This window comes from Aspergillus ochraceoroseus, assembly GCF_002846915.1.
Source record: "Aspergillus ochraceoroseus IBT 24754 chromosome Unknown P175scaffold_4, whole genome shotgun sequence".
NCBI classification, from domain to species: domain Eukaryota; kingdom Fungi; phylum Ascomycota; class Eurotiomycetes; order Eurotiales; family Aspergillaceae; genus Aspergillus; species Aspergillus ochraceoroseus.
The window spans coordinates 964925-982625 of record NW_024468479.1 but is presented as its reverse complement, the minus strand read 5'-3'; the positions used below and the strand labels follow the sequence as shown (position 1 = coordinate 982625).

At 49.2% G+C, this 17701-nt stretch overlaps 6 protein-coding genes across 6 annotated transcripts; 4 read left to right on the top strand and 2 right to left on the bottom strand.

Moving 5' to 3' along the window:
* Window positions 1–302: 302 nt before the first annotated feature.
* On the top strand, window positions 303–2227 carry P175DRAFT_0233222 (Eisosome component PIL1/LSP1 family protein). Its single transcript, XM_040892656.1, has 5 exons — window positions 303–395; window positions 571–808; window positions 936–1069; window positions 1125–1308; window positions 1372–2227. The coding sequence occupies exons 2-5, from the start codon at window positions 691–693 to the stop codon at window positions 1986–1988; spliced, it is 1053 nt and encodes a 350-aa protein (XP_040752189.1). The 5' UTR covers window positions 303–395; window positions 571–690; the 3' UTR covers window positions 1989–2227.
* A 581-nt stretch (window positions 2228–2808) lies between these two features.
* Window positions 2809–3407, top strand: P175DRAFT_0233149 (uncharacterized protein). The gene has a single exon (XM_040892655.1). It carries the CDS (start codon window positions 2969–2971, stop codon window positions 3308–3310), a length of 342 nt encoding a protein of 113 aa, XP_040752188.1. The 5' UTR covers window positions 2809–2968; the 3' UTR covers window positions 3311–3407.
* Window positions 3408–3873: 466 nt separating this feature from the next.
* Window positions 3874–5372, bottom strand: P175DRAFT_0509325 (bZIP transcription factor; the record flags this gene model as incomplete). Its single annotated transcript, XM_040898416.1, has 2 exons — window positions 3874–4439; window positions 5108–5372. 2 exons carry the CDS (start codon window positions 5370–5372, stop codon window positions 3874–3876), a joined length of 831 nt encoding a protein of 276 aa, XP_040752187.1.
* Window positions 5373–7036: 1664 nt separating this feature from the next.
* On the top strand, window positions 7037–10284 carry P175DRAFT_0509324 (transcription factor domain-containing protein; the record flags this gene model as incomplete). Its single annotated transcript, XM_040898415.1, has 6 exons — window positions 7037–7171; window positions 7230–7363; window positions 7445–7821; window positions 7873–8548; window positions 8608–9153; window positions 9213–10284. The coding sequence occupies 6 exons, from the start codon at window positions 7037–7039 to the stop codon at window positions 10282–10284; spliced, it is 2940 nt and encodes a 979-aa protein (XP_040752186.1).
* A 653-nt stretch (window positions 10285–10937) lies between these two features.
* Window positions 10938–16012, bottom strand: P175DRAFT_0523659 (kinetochore-microtubule binding complex subunit SPC105). Its single transcript, XM_040899329.1, has 5 exons — window positions 15653–16012; window positions 15226–15583; window positions 12562–15173; window positions 11884–12505; window positions 10938–11822 (listed from the first exon to the last, which is right to left on the bottom strand). Exons 1-5 carry the CDS (start codon window positions 15893–15895, stop codon window positions 11026–11028), a joined length of 4632 nt encoding a protein of 1543 aa, XP_040752185.1. The 5' UTR covers window positions 15896–16012; the 3' UTR covers window positions 10938–11025.
* Window positions 15906–17528, top strand: P175DRAFT_0232899 (40S ribosomal protein uS17). Its single transcript, XM_040892654.1, has 5 exons — window positions 15906–16007; window positions 16122–16491; window positions 16827–17065; window positions 17162–17347; window positions 17412–17528. The coding sequence occupies exons 2-4, from the start codon at window positions 16317–16319 to the stop codon at window positions 17228–17230; spliced, it is 483 nt and encodes a 160-aa protein (XP_040752184.1). The 5' UTR covers window positions 15906–16007; window positions 16122–16316; the 3' UTR covers window positions 17231–17347; window positions 17412–17528.
* The last annotated feature ends 173 nt before the right edge of the window (window positions 17529–17701 follow it).

Genomic DNA, 17701 nt, shown 5'->3' with positions numbered 1-17701 from the left:
AAAGCTCCCCCCAACCTGACTTTGCACTGGCTTTAAAGGTCTTCTCCCCCTTTATCTCGTCCCTTGGATTCCTGCTGGTCGGAAGTTAATTGTTCATCCCGATCGTCCAAAGGTTGCATTTTATTTGTTAATTGCTCCCGAGTAGCTCGTCATTATTATTCTTCTCGTTCTCTTTTCTGCCTCGCTGGAGTGCAAGGCGTGACCGCCGAATCGGGCTAGTCACCCAACCACCTGAGTCTCGACGTCACCAGCGACTGAAGTTGCGCCCACGCCATCATCGTCGCATTTGTCTTTGCTTTTCTTTCTTTTCTTGGTTCGAGGGGAGAAAAGAACTAAAAGAAAGAAGCAGAAGACGAAGACGAAGACGAAGACGGACAAGAAAAAAAATCAGAAGAAGGAAAGGAAATTAATCACCTGGAGGAGATTCCCTCACGTCATTACTCTTTACCCGACACTGCTCCTCCTGCAGTTACCTCTCTCTCTCTCTCTCTCTCTCTCTCTCTGTCCCCTTGCTCTTCCGTCGCATCCCGTTGTGACCTCCTGGTAACACGTCACTGCTGCGCAAACTAGAAGGTTCAAAGAAACCGCCTCTTCCAGTCTGAACCTTGTCCCCAATCTCTTCCTTCCGTATCCCATCGCTTTGACCCGATCCTGCTGTCTGCCCTCTCGCTTCCCTACGGATCATTCATCATGCATCGCACCTATTCTATGCGCCAGTCGCGCGTTCCAACTGCTTCCCAGATCGAGAACCCTCCTCCACCACTCTCTACGACCAAGACAAACAGATGGGTAGGGAAAGGTGGCATTGGTGAGTGCCTAATCCAGGCTTACGTAGCTACCCGAGTATGGGAATAATCTCATCATCGGGCTGTATCAATTTATAGCTTTTCGAAAACAATTGGATGAGGGCAAGAGTGCTAAATGATCTTCAATAGGACATGCCTTTCGCAAGAACACCGCTGGTGCCTTTGGCCCTGATCTCGCCCGCAAGCTCGCCCAGCTCGTGAAGATGGAGAAGAATGTCATGCGCAGCATGGAGATGGTCTCCAAGGAGCGCATGGAAACTGCCGTACGTGTCGCTGCACGCTGAGAAACCTGAATCAACACTAACTCGTCATCTACAGCAACAACTCTCCATCTGGGGCGAGAACTGTGATGAGGATGTGTCTGATATCACTGATAAGCTGGGCGTTTTGCTCTACGAGGTTGGAGAACTCGAGGACCTGTTCGTCGATCGTTATGACCAGTACCGTGTGACCATCAAGAGCATTCGCAACATCGAGGCTTCCGTCCAACCTAGCCGCGATCGTATGTAGATTGAACCCCGTCTGGGCGGATTAACCAGATGCTTACGTACTATTTTCTACCCAGGCAAGCAGAAGATCACTGACGAAATCGCCAAGCTCAAGTACAAGGACCCAGCCTCTCCTCGCATCGTCGTCCTTGAACAGGAGCTTGTGCGTGCGGAGGCTGAGTCCCTCGTAGCCGAGGCTCAGCTCTCCAATATCACCCGTGAGAAGCTCAAGGCAGCCTTCCAGTACCAGTTCGATGCGCTCCGTGAGCACTGTGAGAAGGTCGCCATCATCGCCGGTTATGGAAAGCATCTTCTTGATCTCATTGATGACACCCCGGTCACTCCTGGCGAGACCCGCCAGGCGTACGATGGATACGATGCTAGCAAGGCCATTATCCAGGATTGCGAAGATGCGCTCGCCAACTGGGTTCAGTCCAAAGCGGTGGTCAAGTCCAGCCTGTCTACTCGCTCGCGCACCCTCTCTCAGCGCCACCGCGAGGCCGTCTCCAAGGCTCGTGAAAACGGCGTCGACTTGTCTGGGCAGGACCAGCCCATGCAGGGCGAACGGGATTCGTGGGTAGCTGCCGAGCAGCACGCTAGCTATCAGAACGGCGTGGATGACGGTGAAGAAGTGGGTAGCGTGGAGGGGGAGCTTCGCGGGCGGGAAGACGATAGAGAGCCCATTACTGCCTAAAGATGGCCCTAAAGATGGTATGGTGAGGGAGAACCAAAAGATGCCGAGCCCGCGCGATATATGGGTTAATAATCTTGGCGCTCTTGGATCTGGTTACATCTACATCGTACGCAATTGACTCCTCCGTGTTTTATCAGCTTCTGATTTCGGATCGGTATTCCTTTTCTCTGTTGATCTTGATGTCTGATTGATTTTCCGCTGCTCTATTTTACCCGATGTTCTTTTTTACGATATGTGATATCATCCTGTGAAATGCCTGTTCCAACAAGTGTGATGCTTGTGTACGTGACATTCTGACTGGGGTAATCTTCTCCCAACATGCCGCCGATGGTTCCGGGAAATGATAAATCTCATTTCCCATCAAGCAGGTAAACTCGCATGGGATGCCCCAGGTTGTTACAATATATGAAATGGGATGGGATGGGATGGGATGGTTAATTAGTTAATTTATTTAATGAGTGTAATACAAGATTTAGGATTAGTTATCTTTGATTTCCCGTCTTGAATCATTTACATAGCTCTGCATCCCCAACAACCTAACCCCCAGGACCGGACATTTGTGAGGAGATAATAAACTACTAACTACTTTAATACTTCGGCAGGTAGGAGGGTTCTGTATTACCGTACTACTACTACTACTAACTGCCCGCTAGGAATATCAGGATCAAGCTACATACATATGTAGGGGAATACGTTAGTAGGAGGTAGGTTGAGTTGCTCTTGAGTTGAATTGCGAACCAGTACCCTGTAGATCTAGAAAGCATATGCGAAAAGATGAAGGTCTGGATACCTAATAAAGCATGCATGGGGGGGGGGGGGGGGGGGGGGCAGCTGGGAAGGAGGGAAGGAGGGAAAAGAGGGTGTGTATTATTATGTTTCTACTGATACGCTGATCTGCTATAATGCAGGTCATACATATACTGTGTTATAGTTGTTACTATATGTAGAGCCAGAATGACGGGGTGTGTGTGTATGTATGTATGTATGTATGCACACATCAGAAACAAGACAGTCTCGATCTGTACATGTACATTCCTGCTACTCCGTACATACTAACATTATCAACACGCTCGATCTGGTTGGCACCCCTACTCTCCCGTGCATGGAACGGAGCCATGCCGTGCTTAGCCTGGACGGTGGCACTAGACGCTTTGCCGTTGGAGCAACGGAGATCGTCTGGCGTCAAGTCCGGAGACAGAATAGAATGCTCGGGTTTCGAGAATGTACCGTCCAAGTATACCATGAGTGATTTGATTTCGCCGGTGGTACGGAGGACTACCGTTCCACAATGGATTGCAAGTCCGGGAATGGCACATCTGTAATGTGCTTGCTTGCGGCTAAGGGCTAAAACCTATCAAGAACCAGAGCCAAAAAAACAAAGGCAACATCATTAGCCGTTTCCGAATACTCCGGATTGCAGGGGCTATATAATATAATGTAAGAAAAGGGCTCCATCTCCATCCCAGTCCCAGTCCTTCCCTGCGTGGCCCCTATTCCAATCAACCCCCCCCCCAAGATGAATGTAGTCCTGCGTAGATACCCAAAAATCAAACCCAACAAAAGCAACCCCTGGATTGGACAAACAACCACGAAATTAGAAAGAGAAGCAGGTCATTACATCGTCATATTGCGGCATGCACAAGCGGAAAAGCCAGCATGGGAGAGTAGCAATCGCCAGTCAATGTGTAAAGCGGGTATCAGAATAAGCCACCCAAAGTCCAACAAGTGGTACCATCTCAAGTACTAAGAAATATTGAGAGAGAAGAGTGCACAAGTAGAACCAAGGAGAATAATCAATGAACATCACACACAAGCCAACTTCAAGCAAGGTTTTTTTTTTTTTTTTTTTTTTTTTTTTTTTTTTTTTTTTTTCTTCAATTGATGCTCAGTTGTCAGTACCCACGCCCTTCTTTTTTGGCTGGATATGTTTCTGTCCGCTGCCGACAACCGTCGTATTTTGATGGCTCATCGCGTGGTCTGTTGTCGGGGGAGGCGGCATACGAGTAGAGGTAGCTTCATGTTTCTCAGTCAAGAGATTCTTAAGCCACCGGTTTTCCATCTCGAGTTGGGCGACACGGGCCTCGAGGGTGGCATTCTTTTCGGTCGTCTCTCGCACAGTCCGTTCAAGCGCTTGTTCGCGTTGCTTCTTCTTCATGCGAAACCGCGCACTCGCGGCAGTGTTGCGCCGTCGTCGATCTTCTTCGACGGCACGGCGAGAGTAGTCTTCCTGGTCGAGCGCAGTGGCGATATGATCGCCTGAAATCTGAGTGCTGTACTTGCTGTTGCCGATCTGGCCATTTGGGGGTGAAATAGAAGATGAGACATCCGAAGGCGTGAGAGTTCCGGGGCCATGGTTGAGATCGTCTGGCCCACATGAGATAGTAGGATAGACGTGATGAGCCGAATAAGATAGCATTTCCGGCATAGAATAGTTAATGGTCTTATCCCCTGCTGTCCAGTAGAGTAGTGTGTAAGTAAAGGATACGGAAAGATAAGGGGAAAGGAAAGGAGCAATCGTTATCAGAAGAAAGGTGAGAGCGAAAGGGACAGAGAACCCCTAGAAAGGGCCTTTAGATGAGCATGGACAAGGCTAGGAAGGAAGCTTGGTAGGGGTCCGGCAATGACAGGCTCCCGACGATGACATTAGTTTGGCCGATTGCGTGCTCACAGCCCGTATTTATCCAAGTGAGATATAAGAAGGGAGGGAAAGAAATGGACAGTGCACGGTATTGATTGACTCTGAAAGTGACATAGATGGGAAGTAGCACCTTTATTGCGCAAGGCTATAAAGGATGGGATTCACACCGACTGAATTAGAAGTGTCTGTACGGGGCACCGGGCAGAAAGGATCAAGGGGCGGTGGTTAAGGAAAGGGGACAGTCGAGGTTAATTGCAGCTTGGAGCACTTGGAGCACAAGAATAATCATTACGATTATCTCACGTCCAAGAAGGTTTTTCTGCAAGAAAAGCGAAAGACTCCGCGGATGCAACGAAAAAGCAGTAGTAGTAGCTCTTGCACTATCCATGCTGGATGAGCAAAGAGTTTAAAGGCAACGAACTAGGAAACACCAAAATGGTGCAAAGAATGCAATTTCAGCGTCATTCAAGCACACACTTACCATGATATGGGTATCCTCGCACATCGATCGGGCTCCGTTCGTCCTCGATGCTGTCGTACGAGCTGACGGAAATGCCGCCCATGCCTTCGGTTTGATCGTAATCCATATTCAGACTCGAGAACGAAGCCAAGCCAGCTGTGTCTGCGTCAAAAGAATAATGTCGACTCTTGGCCACTGCTGGGTCGTGTCGAGAAAGAAGAAAGTTGAAGTTTTCAAGTTTATCGAAGCTCGAGGCTGCCTGACGAACGATATTTTCTTCTGACATATTGGCTGCAGATGGTGTTTTTTAAGTTGATCCCCAGAAGAAATGCTTGGGTGGCTTGTCTTAGAATAAGAGCAGTCTACCCACACAGATGTCGACAGTGGAGAGGCGGCGGGGGGAAGGAAAGGAGGAAAGGGGGAAGGGAAGAGAGAGACCCCTCGGAAAATAACAGAATTGGATGATATGTCGTGAAGATATCTGTTTGGCACTCGCTACTCCGTACTCACTCCATCTATTGCCAGCCACGTACACAGCACCACGAGGAAGCGGACCGATGCGAGAGGAGGAAAGGACCAGCAGGGGGCCATGCCATGCACGGGAAGTAGGTAGTATCACCAAGGCACGATGATGATCTGATAAAATGGAGAAATGTCGTGATCGTCCGCTTTGATTCGTTCAGTCAGACAGGCAATTTCACCGCTCTAGAAAAGTTGAGAACTTAGTCTTGAAGAGGGAGAAGAAGGGAATAAAAATACATACCATCAACTCCAGAGTAGATCTTCTCCACAAACGCGCGTTGCTCGAGTTCCCCTTTTATAAGCTGACGGAATCATTCTGTATCACTCTGCATTCAAAAAGCAATGTCTCATGCTAGGGGCGCCGAGGTATTAGTATTGGTGTCACCTACTCCGTAGACTCCGCTCGGTTGTCAATATATACCCTACCAATCGATCTTTTTTTTTAAAAAAAATATATATACCCTTATAAAACCCTCATCTCAGTATCTTGAATCCTTCACCTAAGGTCGAATCTGAAGTTGCAATGGTTTCCTCGCCAGACGATCGTCCAGCTTATACCTAGGTACCGTCAACCCGCTGAATACAATATGACACCAAATATCACGTATGATGGCATCTAGGGAATCCAAAGACAGCATTATTCCTCCAGCCTGTTTATGAACCGTGTACGCGGACCGTTGGCGCTGGGGTTAATCAAGCGATCTAGGATTTCGATAACCACAACGGAACTTGGGTTGTATCATCTTGACTACACCCTGGTCAAGATCGGATTCAAAGACTCTGTCTGGGGCCAATGATGGCGAACGAATCCAGGTACAATTGTGTCGGAAGAAAACCACCAGGGTGTTCATATTGTCAGAGTATATGTTCGCAGTCGTCCTACAGAGAGAGAGAGAGAGAGAGAAAGAACGGAAAGTTGGATGCCGACTTCCGGCTAGAATTATTAATGTCTCCCTCGCCACAATCTCGACCCAGTTCAGACTCTTCACCGTCTGATTTCATCCAGTTCTGTTACAATTTCAATGCAATCCTAATTTATTTTGTTTCACCTCGTCGTTCTTCGGCGGTTTATCGCTCGATCCGGCTCTCTGGCGTTTACCCAACAAAGTACGAGTTCATCGATCCCGTGTGGCGGTGATTCGCCTAGTGGGAAAACCCGCTGGTGTCAGTCAGTCCACGACCTCACCTTTTCATCTCGTCCCCATCCTTTTAGTTGGATTCTGGACCGACTGGAACAGGATTGCGTTCTTCCTTCACACTCAACTCATAATCTCACTCGCTGTGATTGGTAGTCTCTCCAGTTTGACCGTCTACCGAATTAACTGGAAACCTGATAGTACCTAATCTATTAACTCGCGACACTCCATCCCAACGGGGTTCGATTACTCATGGTCCCAATAATCTCCCCTTTATTTCAGGCGTGAAGTAATGCAACACTCGGGCTCGCGTGCTGCAGTAGATTCTGCCGGGAGAATGCAGGATAATCACTCTACTACTATATACGAAAATGCAAGAGTTGGCATGAGCCCTGCGTCCGGGAATCGACGGCGTCGTAAACCACTGGTAAGCAGACCTCCTTGTCTGATATACAGAACTGCTTTAGTAAGGCTTGTTTAAATAGGCGTGCGAGGCGTGCTACAAGAGAAAAATCAAATGCGAAGTGGAAGGGTCCAGTGGGACTTGTATTCAATGTATGCGTCGTAATATAACCTGCAAGATCGCATCGAGAAAAGGCAAAAGAGACAACCTCAAAAGGTATATCTCCGTTCCTTGCAGATTTTGGTATTTTTTTTTTTTTTTTGGTTCGAGAACGATCATTTGACTAAAATAAATTAGATCCCGCTATGTGAGGAGTCTAGAGGAGCGTCTGAGGAAGACAGAGTCTCTGCTCAGAGCTGCTGGGATCTTGAATGAAGAGACACCGGATTTCAATGATATCAGCGATGACCTGGACGATTACTCGGAGGACGATAGCAACTCCGGCGATGAAGAAACCCCTAGTCCTCGCAATGAACCTAGCAAGCGTAGTTCTGGGGCATCTGAATCCCAAGATGCTTCAGTTGAACCAGATTTACTTATCTCATTCACGACACCAAAATACTCACCTGAAGCTAATGCCTCACCCAAGTCCCCTGAGCGCCGGCGCTCAGGAACAGACCAGGCTGCATCCTCGGGGCTCAAGTCGGAGAGTAAATTAGACACCAATTGTTATAGTAGGTCGGCCGCAACTTTTCTACAATAATGAAGCTGCTAACCTTGGCTAGTTGGACGATCATCACCCTTGTCAATCCTAACGCGGGAGGGAATTGAGTGGATTAAGAGCAAGTCTGGCGATGCAAAGTATCTCAGCATTCTCTTGTCTCACTCAAAGTTTGATAGCCCGTGGGATCATTGGCGACCTGATGTTTTCTATGACGTGTTTTCGTCCCAGGTTTTCAAACCACTCCCACCCAGAGCAGAAGTCTTCTCTCTACTTGGAGATTACTTCCGAACGGTGAACCGCATATTCCCCTTATACCACGAGGCAACGTTTATGGAGCTTGTGGAATGGCAGTACACCCAACAAACATGCGACGACGCCGCAAGGTGGGCCAGCATCAACATCATTCTTTCCCTGGCCTATGAATACCGTTTCTCAAATTCTCAGAAGTCGGAAAAGGATAGGGAGAAAGCATGGCTTTATTACAAAAATGCTCTCTCGGTCTTTCCGGAACTAGTATTACGACGGACAGACCTGCTGAGCGTGCAAGCCTTGCTCGGAATGGCTCTCTTCCTTCGAGGAAACTCGGGTACGCAGTCGACAGTCCCAATTGTAACCGCAGCGATACGATCATCCCACCGCATGGGGCTCCATCGCAACATCCAACGGCCTGGACTTTCCAAGGTCGAGCAAGAACAGAGGAGGAGAATATTTTGGATTGCCTACATTTTCGACCAAAGGTAAGAAAATTCATTTTCAGTCCGTCATGTCTGACTCTAATACATTGTTCTTTCCCCAGTACCTGCATCCGGCTTGGAAGCGCACCAATTCAACAATTTGATGACTTCGATGTCGGCTTGCCATCGGAGGAGACTGGCGAAGATGTCTTGATGCCCGATAACAGGCCCTTCTTCCCGCGACTCTGTCATATTGCGTTGATCAAAAGTCGAATATACCGAAAGCTATACTCAGCAAGGGCGCTAGAAAATAAATCTGTGACTGAAATTTGCGAAATCGTACACGACTTGCATAAAGAACTCGAGGGCTGGAGAGGACCCAGTCAATTCGATACCTTGTTGAAGAAACGAGGGTCTGGCGATGATTTCCTTGTTGGATTCGCTTCCGCCGGCCTATTTCTCGTCTACTACAACTCGTTGATTATGATCCACCGACTACCATTGTTGATTAATTTCGCCTACCAGTCGAACCTTGATAAAGTAACACACTCCGACGCACTACTGATCCTAAGTGAGTCTTCATCGTCTGCCGCAGTATGCGTTCAAGCCGCCCGCGACACCCTCAAGCTAGTGAATAATTTGCCGTGGGGAGATATCGCATGGATATGGTAATCTCTGCCTGTGTTTCTCATGTTCTGTTCCCAGCATCCACTAATCCTGCCCACAGGTCGTTATTATACTACGTCTTTTTAGCCGTAATGACTATATTCGTCAACATCCTCCGAAATAGCCAGCAACCCACCGCCAAAGACGATCTACAATCGTTAAACATGGCCGCAACATTCTTCGCAACACTGGCCCCCGGAGACGGGCCATGCAACTACGCCAGGTTCATGACCAGGATGAGCGCCACTTTCGAGCGGATCGCCCGAACAGTGGTTGAGCGGGAACGGAAAGCATTTAAACCTCTGCCTGATGCAAAACACAAACCACCCAAGTCCCGTCTACCAGCAACGACCCTGTCAAATGGCCATATCTCACCCCGTTCATCCACCAATCACACCGACAACAGGCCATCGCAATCCGCCTCTTCTCCTGATGATTCTGCCACTAGCTTCGAAATCCCCAACCTCGATGGTCTCCCTCCCATCAACTCATGCGGCTACGTTGTGCGCGAAAGCCCCAGCGACACACATGGTGATCTCCCCGTCTCCGCACCACACCCCATGAACACAACAGCAACGAGGATAGCAGCAGGCCTTGATCCCTCCATAGCAAGCGATACTCCACAACAACAGCAGCAGCAGCAACCAGGAATCACGAACCTCGATCAATTCCAACAGCTTCCACCCAACAACCCATACGCGTTAGGTAATATGACCTTCCCCCTCTCCGCCCTCGAGGAAGCCAACTTCCAGCCAGATCTATGGCAGATCCCACTAAGCGCGGACTGGGAGCTTGGAGCTCATTTCCTAGGAAATGTCCTTGGTCATCCGGGAGGCTTTGGCTCTGGCCTTGCACCCGGTCTCGGAAATGCAAACAGCACCCCGCCTACCGGTGCAGGTCAGAGTTTCTTCTTCCAGGGGAATAACTATAGCCAGCCTGTTTTGGGTACAACAGCTCCACTTGCAACGATCCCTTCGATTCCTATTCCGGGTGGTAGTATGGGCTATGGATATGGACCTCCGGGGAGAGGGAATGGGAGCGGGAATGGGAATGGGAATGGGAATTTCCAGGCACCAGAACTTCATCATACGGCCATGTGGATGGATGCCAATTTCGGGCCGCCGCCTTTCTAATATATTATTGATTGCGTTCATCCGCTCAGCCATGTAAGCACAAGTTGGTATATGTAATTAATCTTCACGAAGCGTTGTGGATTTGGTTTGCTTTTCTTTAGGGGTTGTTTCTTCTTCTTCTTCTTCTTGTTGGGTAGTATCTTGGTAAGGGTCAGATCACAGCCATGAATAGTTCAATAGCGATTGTATCCGTTCACTAAGCATAAACCATAACTTGTAGAAGTTGACAAGCGTCATTATAGGCCTCCTCCATTACTCCTTCAAAGTTTGCCGCATCGTCAAAGAGAACTGTGGTATTTGCTTTTTGCAACACTTCGGGAGAGAGCGCGTAACCTTCAGCAAATAAACCTGTCGATGTTTCTCGGCTTTGACTTGATTCGGGGGGCACCGGAAGTAAAAGTACTGTAACTCACTACCAGTAGATAGATAGATAGATAGATAGATAGATAGATAGACAGACTCTTTTACGTTCCCAGTTGAATCCAGAAGAAAAATCCAGTTAGTTTCCGCTCGTTTAACTTGCAAATTGGTATCAACATTTCAGAAATACATATACATCGATTGCAATGGCGTAGAAGAACCTAACCCCGAAAACGCGTGAACTCCGAACTCCCCTCCCTCCCTATTCATAAAAAAAAAAAAAAAAAAAAAAAGGGCAATCAAAGTAAAAACAACCCCCGGGAAGAAGAAAGCTAGAAAGAGAAAGACAAAGGATACCAAGATAACCGATCCATCCTTTCATCAAAATACCTTGCCAGAAAGCATTTGGACCGCTTTACTCCACACGCCGTGGCCCAGGCTGAGCCCCGATTTATTGACCCCCTTCAGCTCCTTGGAGAGGATGCTCTGCATTTCCTTCTCTGATGGACCTGTTCCGTTGTCGGTTCCGAAGCCGTAGACTTTGCTGGCGATCACGTCGGTTTGGATATCCATTACGCCGATTCCGCCTTCTTTCTCCCGAATACGGGTCGTCACGGCAAAGTCCACGTCGACTCGGCTCTTACTCGTGGCCTGCTGTGTCTTTGCGGGCGTTGAATGAGGTATCTTCGTAGGTGCCAAGGAGATTGTTCCAAGAAGCGTGCATCGTGCTCTTAGAGAAGGCTTGGTGTCATCAGAAAGGTGGAGTTTAGTCACACCCTGGAATTCGAGCATGTGGGCTTCCTCCTCCAGCTGTGAGGCCAAATCCCATGCTTCCGATACGAAGCGAAGAAGCTGCTTTGCGGCGACCGTGGACTGATTGATGCCGGCAAGATAGTTCTGGAGGGACTTCAGAACTAACAAGGTGATGGGGGATAACTGAGATGTTTTGGTGCCCTTTTCCCCGACTTCGGGGTGGTATTTCAGTTCAACGGGCGTCCTTGCATTCTGACTAGGTGAAGGTTTGGTGGCACCAGCTTCAAGGTGGAATGAACCTGGATGGAACGTGATCTGTAGCTGATGTCGATAGGACATTGTCACCACAGGGCCTGCGGCGAACTCGGAAGGAGATGCAGAAACAATCGACCAGCCTGTTTTCTGTTCGATCTTCTGGACAGAGTCTTTACAATCATTAGCAACAAGCCTCAAAAGGCGTGGTGGATGGAGCGCGGTTAAACATACCTTTCAATTCGCAGATCTCCTTTGCACTCCATCCACGGCACTCCTCCTTGACTCTTTCTGCCTCCTGGATTTGGGCCAGGAATTCGGCTTTGAGTTCTGCGCCCGTTTCAATAGTGTCCGTCTTGCCCTGAACCTCGTCCTGCAGCTCTTGAAGCATCTTCTTTTTCAACGCAATCTCCTCCTCCGCTTGCGCAAGTTTGTCTCGTGCGCTGCGCAGTTCCTCCTGGTCACAGTTCTCTAGCTCATCGACTAGCTGTTGCAGATTTGCCGCTTCTTTCTCGAGCGCCGAATGCTTCTCAACAAGCGCAGGGACAGCATTATTGAGCAGTTCCTCGTGTTTCGACAACAGACTGCCATCGGCCTTTATTTCTTCCACATGTTTATCAAGTCCATCTTTGAGACCCTCCAGAAGTTTCATACGCCACTCATACCATGTAGCCTTACTCAGCATCCTAGTATGAGTTTTCACATTCCGGAACTGGTTATCCATCAACAAACGGATGTCAGGTGCCGCCGTCATATACTCTCTGAATAGAGGTGGATTGTCTGCGTATGTTTCGGTCTCAATGGACCGAATGATTTGCCGCCCTTCGGAAATGTACGATTTCAGCTCTCGACAGGACTTTGAAAGAAACGGTTAGCTAAAGGCCTGCCTATATTACGACAAAGTTTACTTACATGCTGATACAGCTCCAGCATAGGCACAGTGCAGAACCCAGCGGCAACACAGTCGTCGAAATTGGCAGCACTAGACTTGTCGTCATCAAGTGAGAGCCTAGCTGCCCTTTTGCTAATACTGTCAGGCGCGGTTGTGTGTCTCCTCTTCGTAGTTGTGAGTTCCATGAAATGGATATTAGTCATGTTGAGAAAGTCCTGCAGTTGGATGGGTTCGACGTCAGACCCGGTGTCCTCTTGCATAGTAACAGCGTCAGGTAGAGTATCTGATGTATCCGACTCCTTCTGGGGGGTGTCAATCAACCCAAAACCAGCCTTTGGCTCTTGTGTGGGAGTTGTACTAGCTTTGGAGGGAGAGACAGCCAAGGGTTTGCGCACTGGGGAGCGAGGACCGCGACCAACTGTTTCTTCTTTGGATGGAGGGGGTGGCAGTTTAACATTCTTCACTGGACTCATATCCTCGCGACGTCTCAACCGTTTTGGTGTGTTGTTGGCCTCCTCTTCATCATCCTGATCTAGCTCGACAGGACGTTTGCCGAGGAGACCACGGGCAGCACCAACATGCAGACTCTTTCGGCCACGAAGCTTGTTCTTCTTTGGTGTAAGGCTAGAGATCATATCTCTCAAGTTTGCAGTGGGGTCTCGGTCATTGGGCTGAGGTGGTGGGATATGGCCGTCCTCCCGGCTTTCCTCTTCCTCGCGCTCGCGGTCAACCTCCTCCTGGAGTTTGATAGGGTCTTCAAAACGCACCCCTTGTTGCCTTTTATCCTGAGGGACAAAGTCTCCGGCTTCCTCACCAATCGATCGGCGCTTGTCAAGCATAGCCGCAACTCGTGGAGAACCTAGTCCTTCCCGGTCGATTCCAAGGCCAGAGGAACGTCTCTTACCAGGCGGCCGTAGAACAAAGAGAGGAGCGGACTCTCCTGCCGCATTTTGGCCAAATAGACTCCTACGACCAGGAGATTTCTGGTGACTCTCAGATGCTTGGGGCTCCGGCTGGAAAAGTTTCTTGGGCGATGCACTTCGTGGGCTCTGATCTTGAGATCGGGGCGTCTTGGAAGGAGTAGTGGGCCGATTCACTTGAGGCGTGAATTGTTTGCGGGAGGCCGAAGCTTCCTTGGCTGGGGATACTTGTGGTGTAGTTGAAGTCGGCGTTGTGGAGGCCCCGCGACTCAAGCTTTGCCTTGTGCGTCTAGATCTGACGCTTGCGAGACTGGGACTCCCGTTCTCTGAAGCCACAGCAGCAACGTGGAACAAAGCTTGCGATTTCGCAGGTGATGCCCTAACGGTTTCTTGGAATGGTGAGCTTCCTGGAGTCTCGCGTTCCAACGCTTTGTTCTCTCGACGAGGACTTTCACGAGCCGGTGGCAATATTTTCCCCATCGCTGTGGTAAATTCCATGCCCGCAGTCTGGTCTTCATCTTCAGGCTCAGCCTGCTCCTGAATTGGTGGAAGTATACCCCCGACGGCTCCAGTAATTTCCATATCTGCCCCTTCATCCATGTCATCTTCCTCATTCCACTCAGAAAAGTTTCGATCTCTACCTGGAGTCATGGCACCGACCTCCTCATCCCCATTCCCATCCACAAGTTGAGGGTGAGGAAGTTTGTTCAAGACACCCCCAACAACCGAGGTGAACTCCATGGTCATTTCTTCATCATCATCCACATTGCTATCGGCCCCAGTGGATTTGGCAGGAGAAACAAGCTGTGCGATACCTCCAACGACATTAGTGAACTCCATCGTCTGCTCACCGTAGTTCGTTTCTTCTCCACTTGACTTGCGACGAATTTCACTCTGTCGACGATTGGGGATAATGCGCCCAATGGCGTTCGTTACCTCCATGCTAAGGTCTTCATTATCATCATCATCATCACGATCAACATCACTTGCGACATCTGAAACCCCAGTGTTCGAGGGTTTGGAAGGATCAACATTTTCTTGGTCCAGTCGTGCACTGATATCTTCCCAGTCAAAACTCTGCCGCTGTCCTTTCTTAATCCAAGGCTGGAAGGCACCCGTAATCTCCTGGTCAGCAATTTCCATCGAGACATCTTCATTATCCTCGTAGTCGATGCTCTTCCTTCCCGCTTCACGTGCTGCCTGTCGTAAAGCTTCATTCAGCCTGCTGCTAGAGTCGGATCTATTCGACTGTGCTGTCATAGCAGAGTGAACAGACATATCATCCATACTCATCGCTGTGCTTTCCCCTTCAAAGCCGGAGATAGATGAGTTATCATCGTCGTCGTCGTCGTCATCCCTGGCAGATTGCAGCCCTGTATCCTCACTGGCTTCGCTCCCACTAAACGGGCTGGAGGACATGTCCTGGGAGGCCGTTCCGTCGTATCCTCCGGTCCGGGGGAGGTTCCGTAGTTGAGCTAGGTCCGGGTATTGTACTGGGGAGAATGCAATGTCGGATTCCGCATCCAGATCCGGCGAGCTCGGAGGTTCAGCCTGCTGCGGTTCTTGCACAGGTGTTTTGTTTCCAGCTGTCGTCAGTGACGACGCTCGTCGAGTTGAGTTGGATGTGGATGAGGAGGTCGAATCGTCAGGTATTTCCACCACATTCCATGTATGCAATGTCGCTTCAGGCGCAAAGGACACACGTCGGTTAGCTGTATGGAAGTGTTAGTTTAGTCCAGTAACCATCCATAATTTTAGACGTACCCATAGACTTCCGACGAGCTTCCCTTTGATCAAGTATAGCCCTTCGTTCCCTTTCTCGTTGTTCTTTCTCCTCCTGCTCTCTTACAGCTGCCATCTCATCGCGGAGCGAATCGGCGTTAAAAGTATCAAACGGGTTAGTTATATCTTCGGGTTTGGAGGTGTGTTGAGGAGCGGGAGTATCGAATTCAATCAAAAGCCCCTCCTGTGCATTCTGGTTCTTTTCTGCATTGTCTTCTTGTTGTGTCGCCCCACGAGCGGGGGTTTTCCTGCGCGTTTCTTCGAAAGAAGGAATGTTTCGCACTGGGGAGACGGGAACGGTTGGTTTAAGAATCGATTTGAGCGGAAATACTGCAGTAGACTACGAAGCGACAAAGAATTTTAGCTCGACAAGCACAGGAAGACGTTGCGGGGTGTTAGTACTATTTACCTTCCGTCGGTTCCCATTAGAGTCCTGAAGCGCATCCAAACCACCAGGTCCTAAACTCTTGCTGCGTGATTTCTTTCCCTTCCCAATCGCCGGTCCCCGACCAGCCAGTGATTGACCAGCGCTAATATCTGTTGTAGTATTTTCCTTGTCCCCTCCAGAAAGCAATCTCGATCGCGGGACATGAGCTATAGAGCGACGAGATCGGGGCTTGGATGCCCCCGCGGAGTCACCTCTGGACGCCATGAGAGAAGACGGAGGCGGACATGAACAAGACCAAAATGTAAGCTATCTCCGTCACTCTCAAAACCAACAACAAGTTTCCCGTTTTCGTGTGGATAAGGTCGTAATCGCAAAGGTAAACAACACCCAACTGTACTCCTTTAAGCCGCCCGCCAAAAGCGCGTCGCCCCGGTCGTCAGTCATGTGATCATCAAATGTAAACAAATATATGCTTACATAACAACCCTAGCCGATCCGCACAGATTACCTAAAAAGGACTAGTGGAGCCATCGCACAACTCCCACACTGAATAATCCGCCATCGCTAAATTAATCTCGCTCAACATCGACGTCGACAACTGAACACTCCGACACCCCCCCCCTTCGCGACGAATCTATCACCCAGCTCGACCCTTGTTTCCTCGTCGGACTGAATTCTCGCAAAAATGGCGACCGAGTTGACCGTCCAGTCGGAGCGTGCGTTCCAGAAGCAGCCTCACATCTTCCTTAACCCCAAGACCAAGGCAAAGAGCAAGAAGGTCGGCCAGGGTCGGAGATGGTACAAGGACGTTGGTCTGGGTTTCCGTACCCCCAAGAATGCCATTGAGGGTGGCTACATCGGTATGCACGACCTGTGTTGAAAAATCTTTTTTTTTTCTGGCCGGAATCAACGTTTCCGGATTGAACGAACGGACGATGGACCGTTTTTCTTCATGGAGGATTGGAGATGAGAAATCGACTCGAATCTACGGCGACAAGCAAATCTACGACAGGACTACTGGCACGCAATATTCAGAATGACGGGGACAGTGCCGATACGTCCCAATTTGCGTATGTGGAGGTGCTGCAAGATTCGTCGATTTCTCATCTTTATATCTCTGTGGAAAGGAAAATCGCCTCTCATGTTTCTCAACCAAGTGAATTCTCAGATCACTAACCACCAAGAATTTTTACAGACAAGAAGTGCCCCTTCACTGGTATGGTCTCCATCCGTGGCCGTATCCTGACCGGCCGTGTCGTCTCCACCAAGATGCACCGTACCATCGTCATCCGCCGTGAATACCTCCACTACGTTCCCAAGTACAACCGTTACGAGAAGAGACACAAGAACCTCGCTGCTCACGTCTCTCCCGCTTTCCGTGTTGAGGAAGGTGACTGGGTCACTGTTGGCCAGTGCCGTCCTCTCTCCAAGACTGTATGTTCAGCCCTTCGATGCGGACCAGATGCAAGGATACAACAACTGGCGCAATCCCTTTGCGAATTGAACCCCGTTTAACATAGCTCTGTTTAGGTCCGCTTCAACGTCCTCCGTGTTCTGCCCCGTACCGGCAAGGCCGTTAAGGCTTTCAGCAAGTTCTAAGCGTGTCGACGATGGGAGGGTGTTCTCGAGAGAAAAATAAACCTAGGGCAGCGGCGTGAATGGATTCAAGCGAAACAGTTTGACGGGTTGGGATTGTTTTACGATTTCATGTCCCAGGTACCCTTGAAAAGGATATATCCAATGAAAAAAAAAAAACATTCTTATCTGGTTTTCCTTATAGAATTCAACCGTACAGCAAACTAGGGAAAATGGGATTGGCATGCTTAATAGTTGGGGAATTCAAAGTTTTAACGATTCACTCTGGTTTCCACTTCTTTTCCAAGTACTTGGTTGATACCTCTCGACATTGGCGAGAGATGCATAGTCCTCTAAAACAATTCACAATCCCCCAACCAGTATTCGCGGTTTTCTCTCCAGCAGTGAAAGGCCTCTGGAATTTAACACGTGCATTGTTTGATCCAGCAACCCATCATCCAACATCGCACTCAATCGTGGTTGAATAATAACCCG

Excerpts from the sequence above, each read along its gene's own strand:
- P175DRAFT_0523659 (XM_040899329.1), bottom strand. The coding sequence starts at position 15,895 with ATGGCGTCCAGAGGTGACTCCGCGGGGGCATCCAAGCCCCGATCTCGT. Across the intron at positions 15,584-15,652 it reads CTAATGGGAACCGACGGAAG|TCTACTGCAGTATTTCCGCT; the intron begins GTAAATAGTACT and ends GTCGCTTCGTAG. Across the intron at positions 15,174-15,225 it reads AGCTCGTCGGAAGTCTATGG|CTAACCGACGTGTGTCCTTT; the intron begins GTACGTCTAAAA and ends ACTTCCATACAG.
- P175DRAFT_0233149 (XM_040892655.1), top strand. The coding sequence starts at position 2,969 with ATGTATGTATGCACACATCAGAAACAAGACAGTCTCGATCTGTACATG.
- P175DRAFT_0233222 (XM_040892656.1), top strand. The coding sequence starts at position 691 with ATGCATCGCACCTATTCTATGCGCCAGTCGCGCGTTCCAACTGCTTCC. Across the intron at positions 809-935 it reads GGTAGGGAAAGGTGGCATTG|GACATGCCTTTCGCAAGAAC; the intron begins GTGAGTGCCTAA and ends GATCTTCAATAG. Across the intron at positions 1,309-1,371 it reads CGTCCAACCTAGCCGCGATC|GCAAGCAGAAGATCACTGAC; the intron begins GTATGTAGATTG and ends TTTTCTACCCAG.
- P175DRAFT_0232899 (XM_040892654.1), top strand. The coding sequence starts at position 16,317 with ATGGCGACCGAGTTGACCGTCCAGTCGGAGCGTGCGTTCCAGAAGCAG. Across the intron at positions 16,492-16,826 it reads CATTGAGGGTGGCTACATCG|ACAAGAAGTGCCCCTTCACT; the intron begins GTATGCACGACC and ends GAATTTTTACAG. Across the intron at positions 17,066-17,161 it reads GCCGTCCTCTCTCCAAGACT|GTCCGCTTCAACGTCCTCCG; the intron begins GTATGTTCAGCC and ends AGCTCTGTTTAG.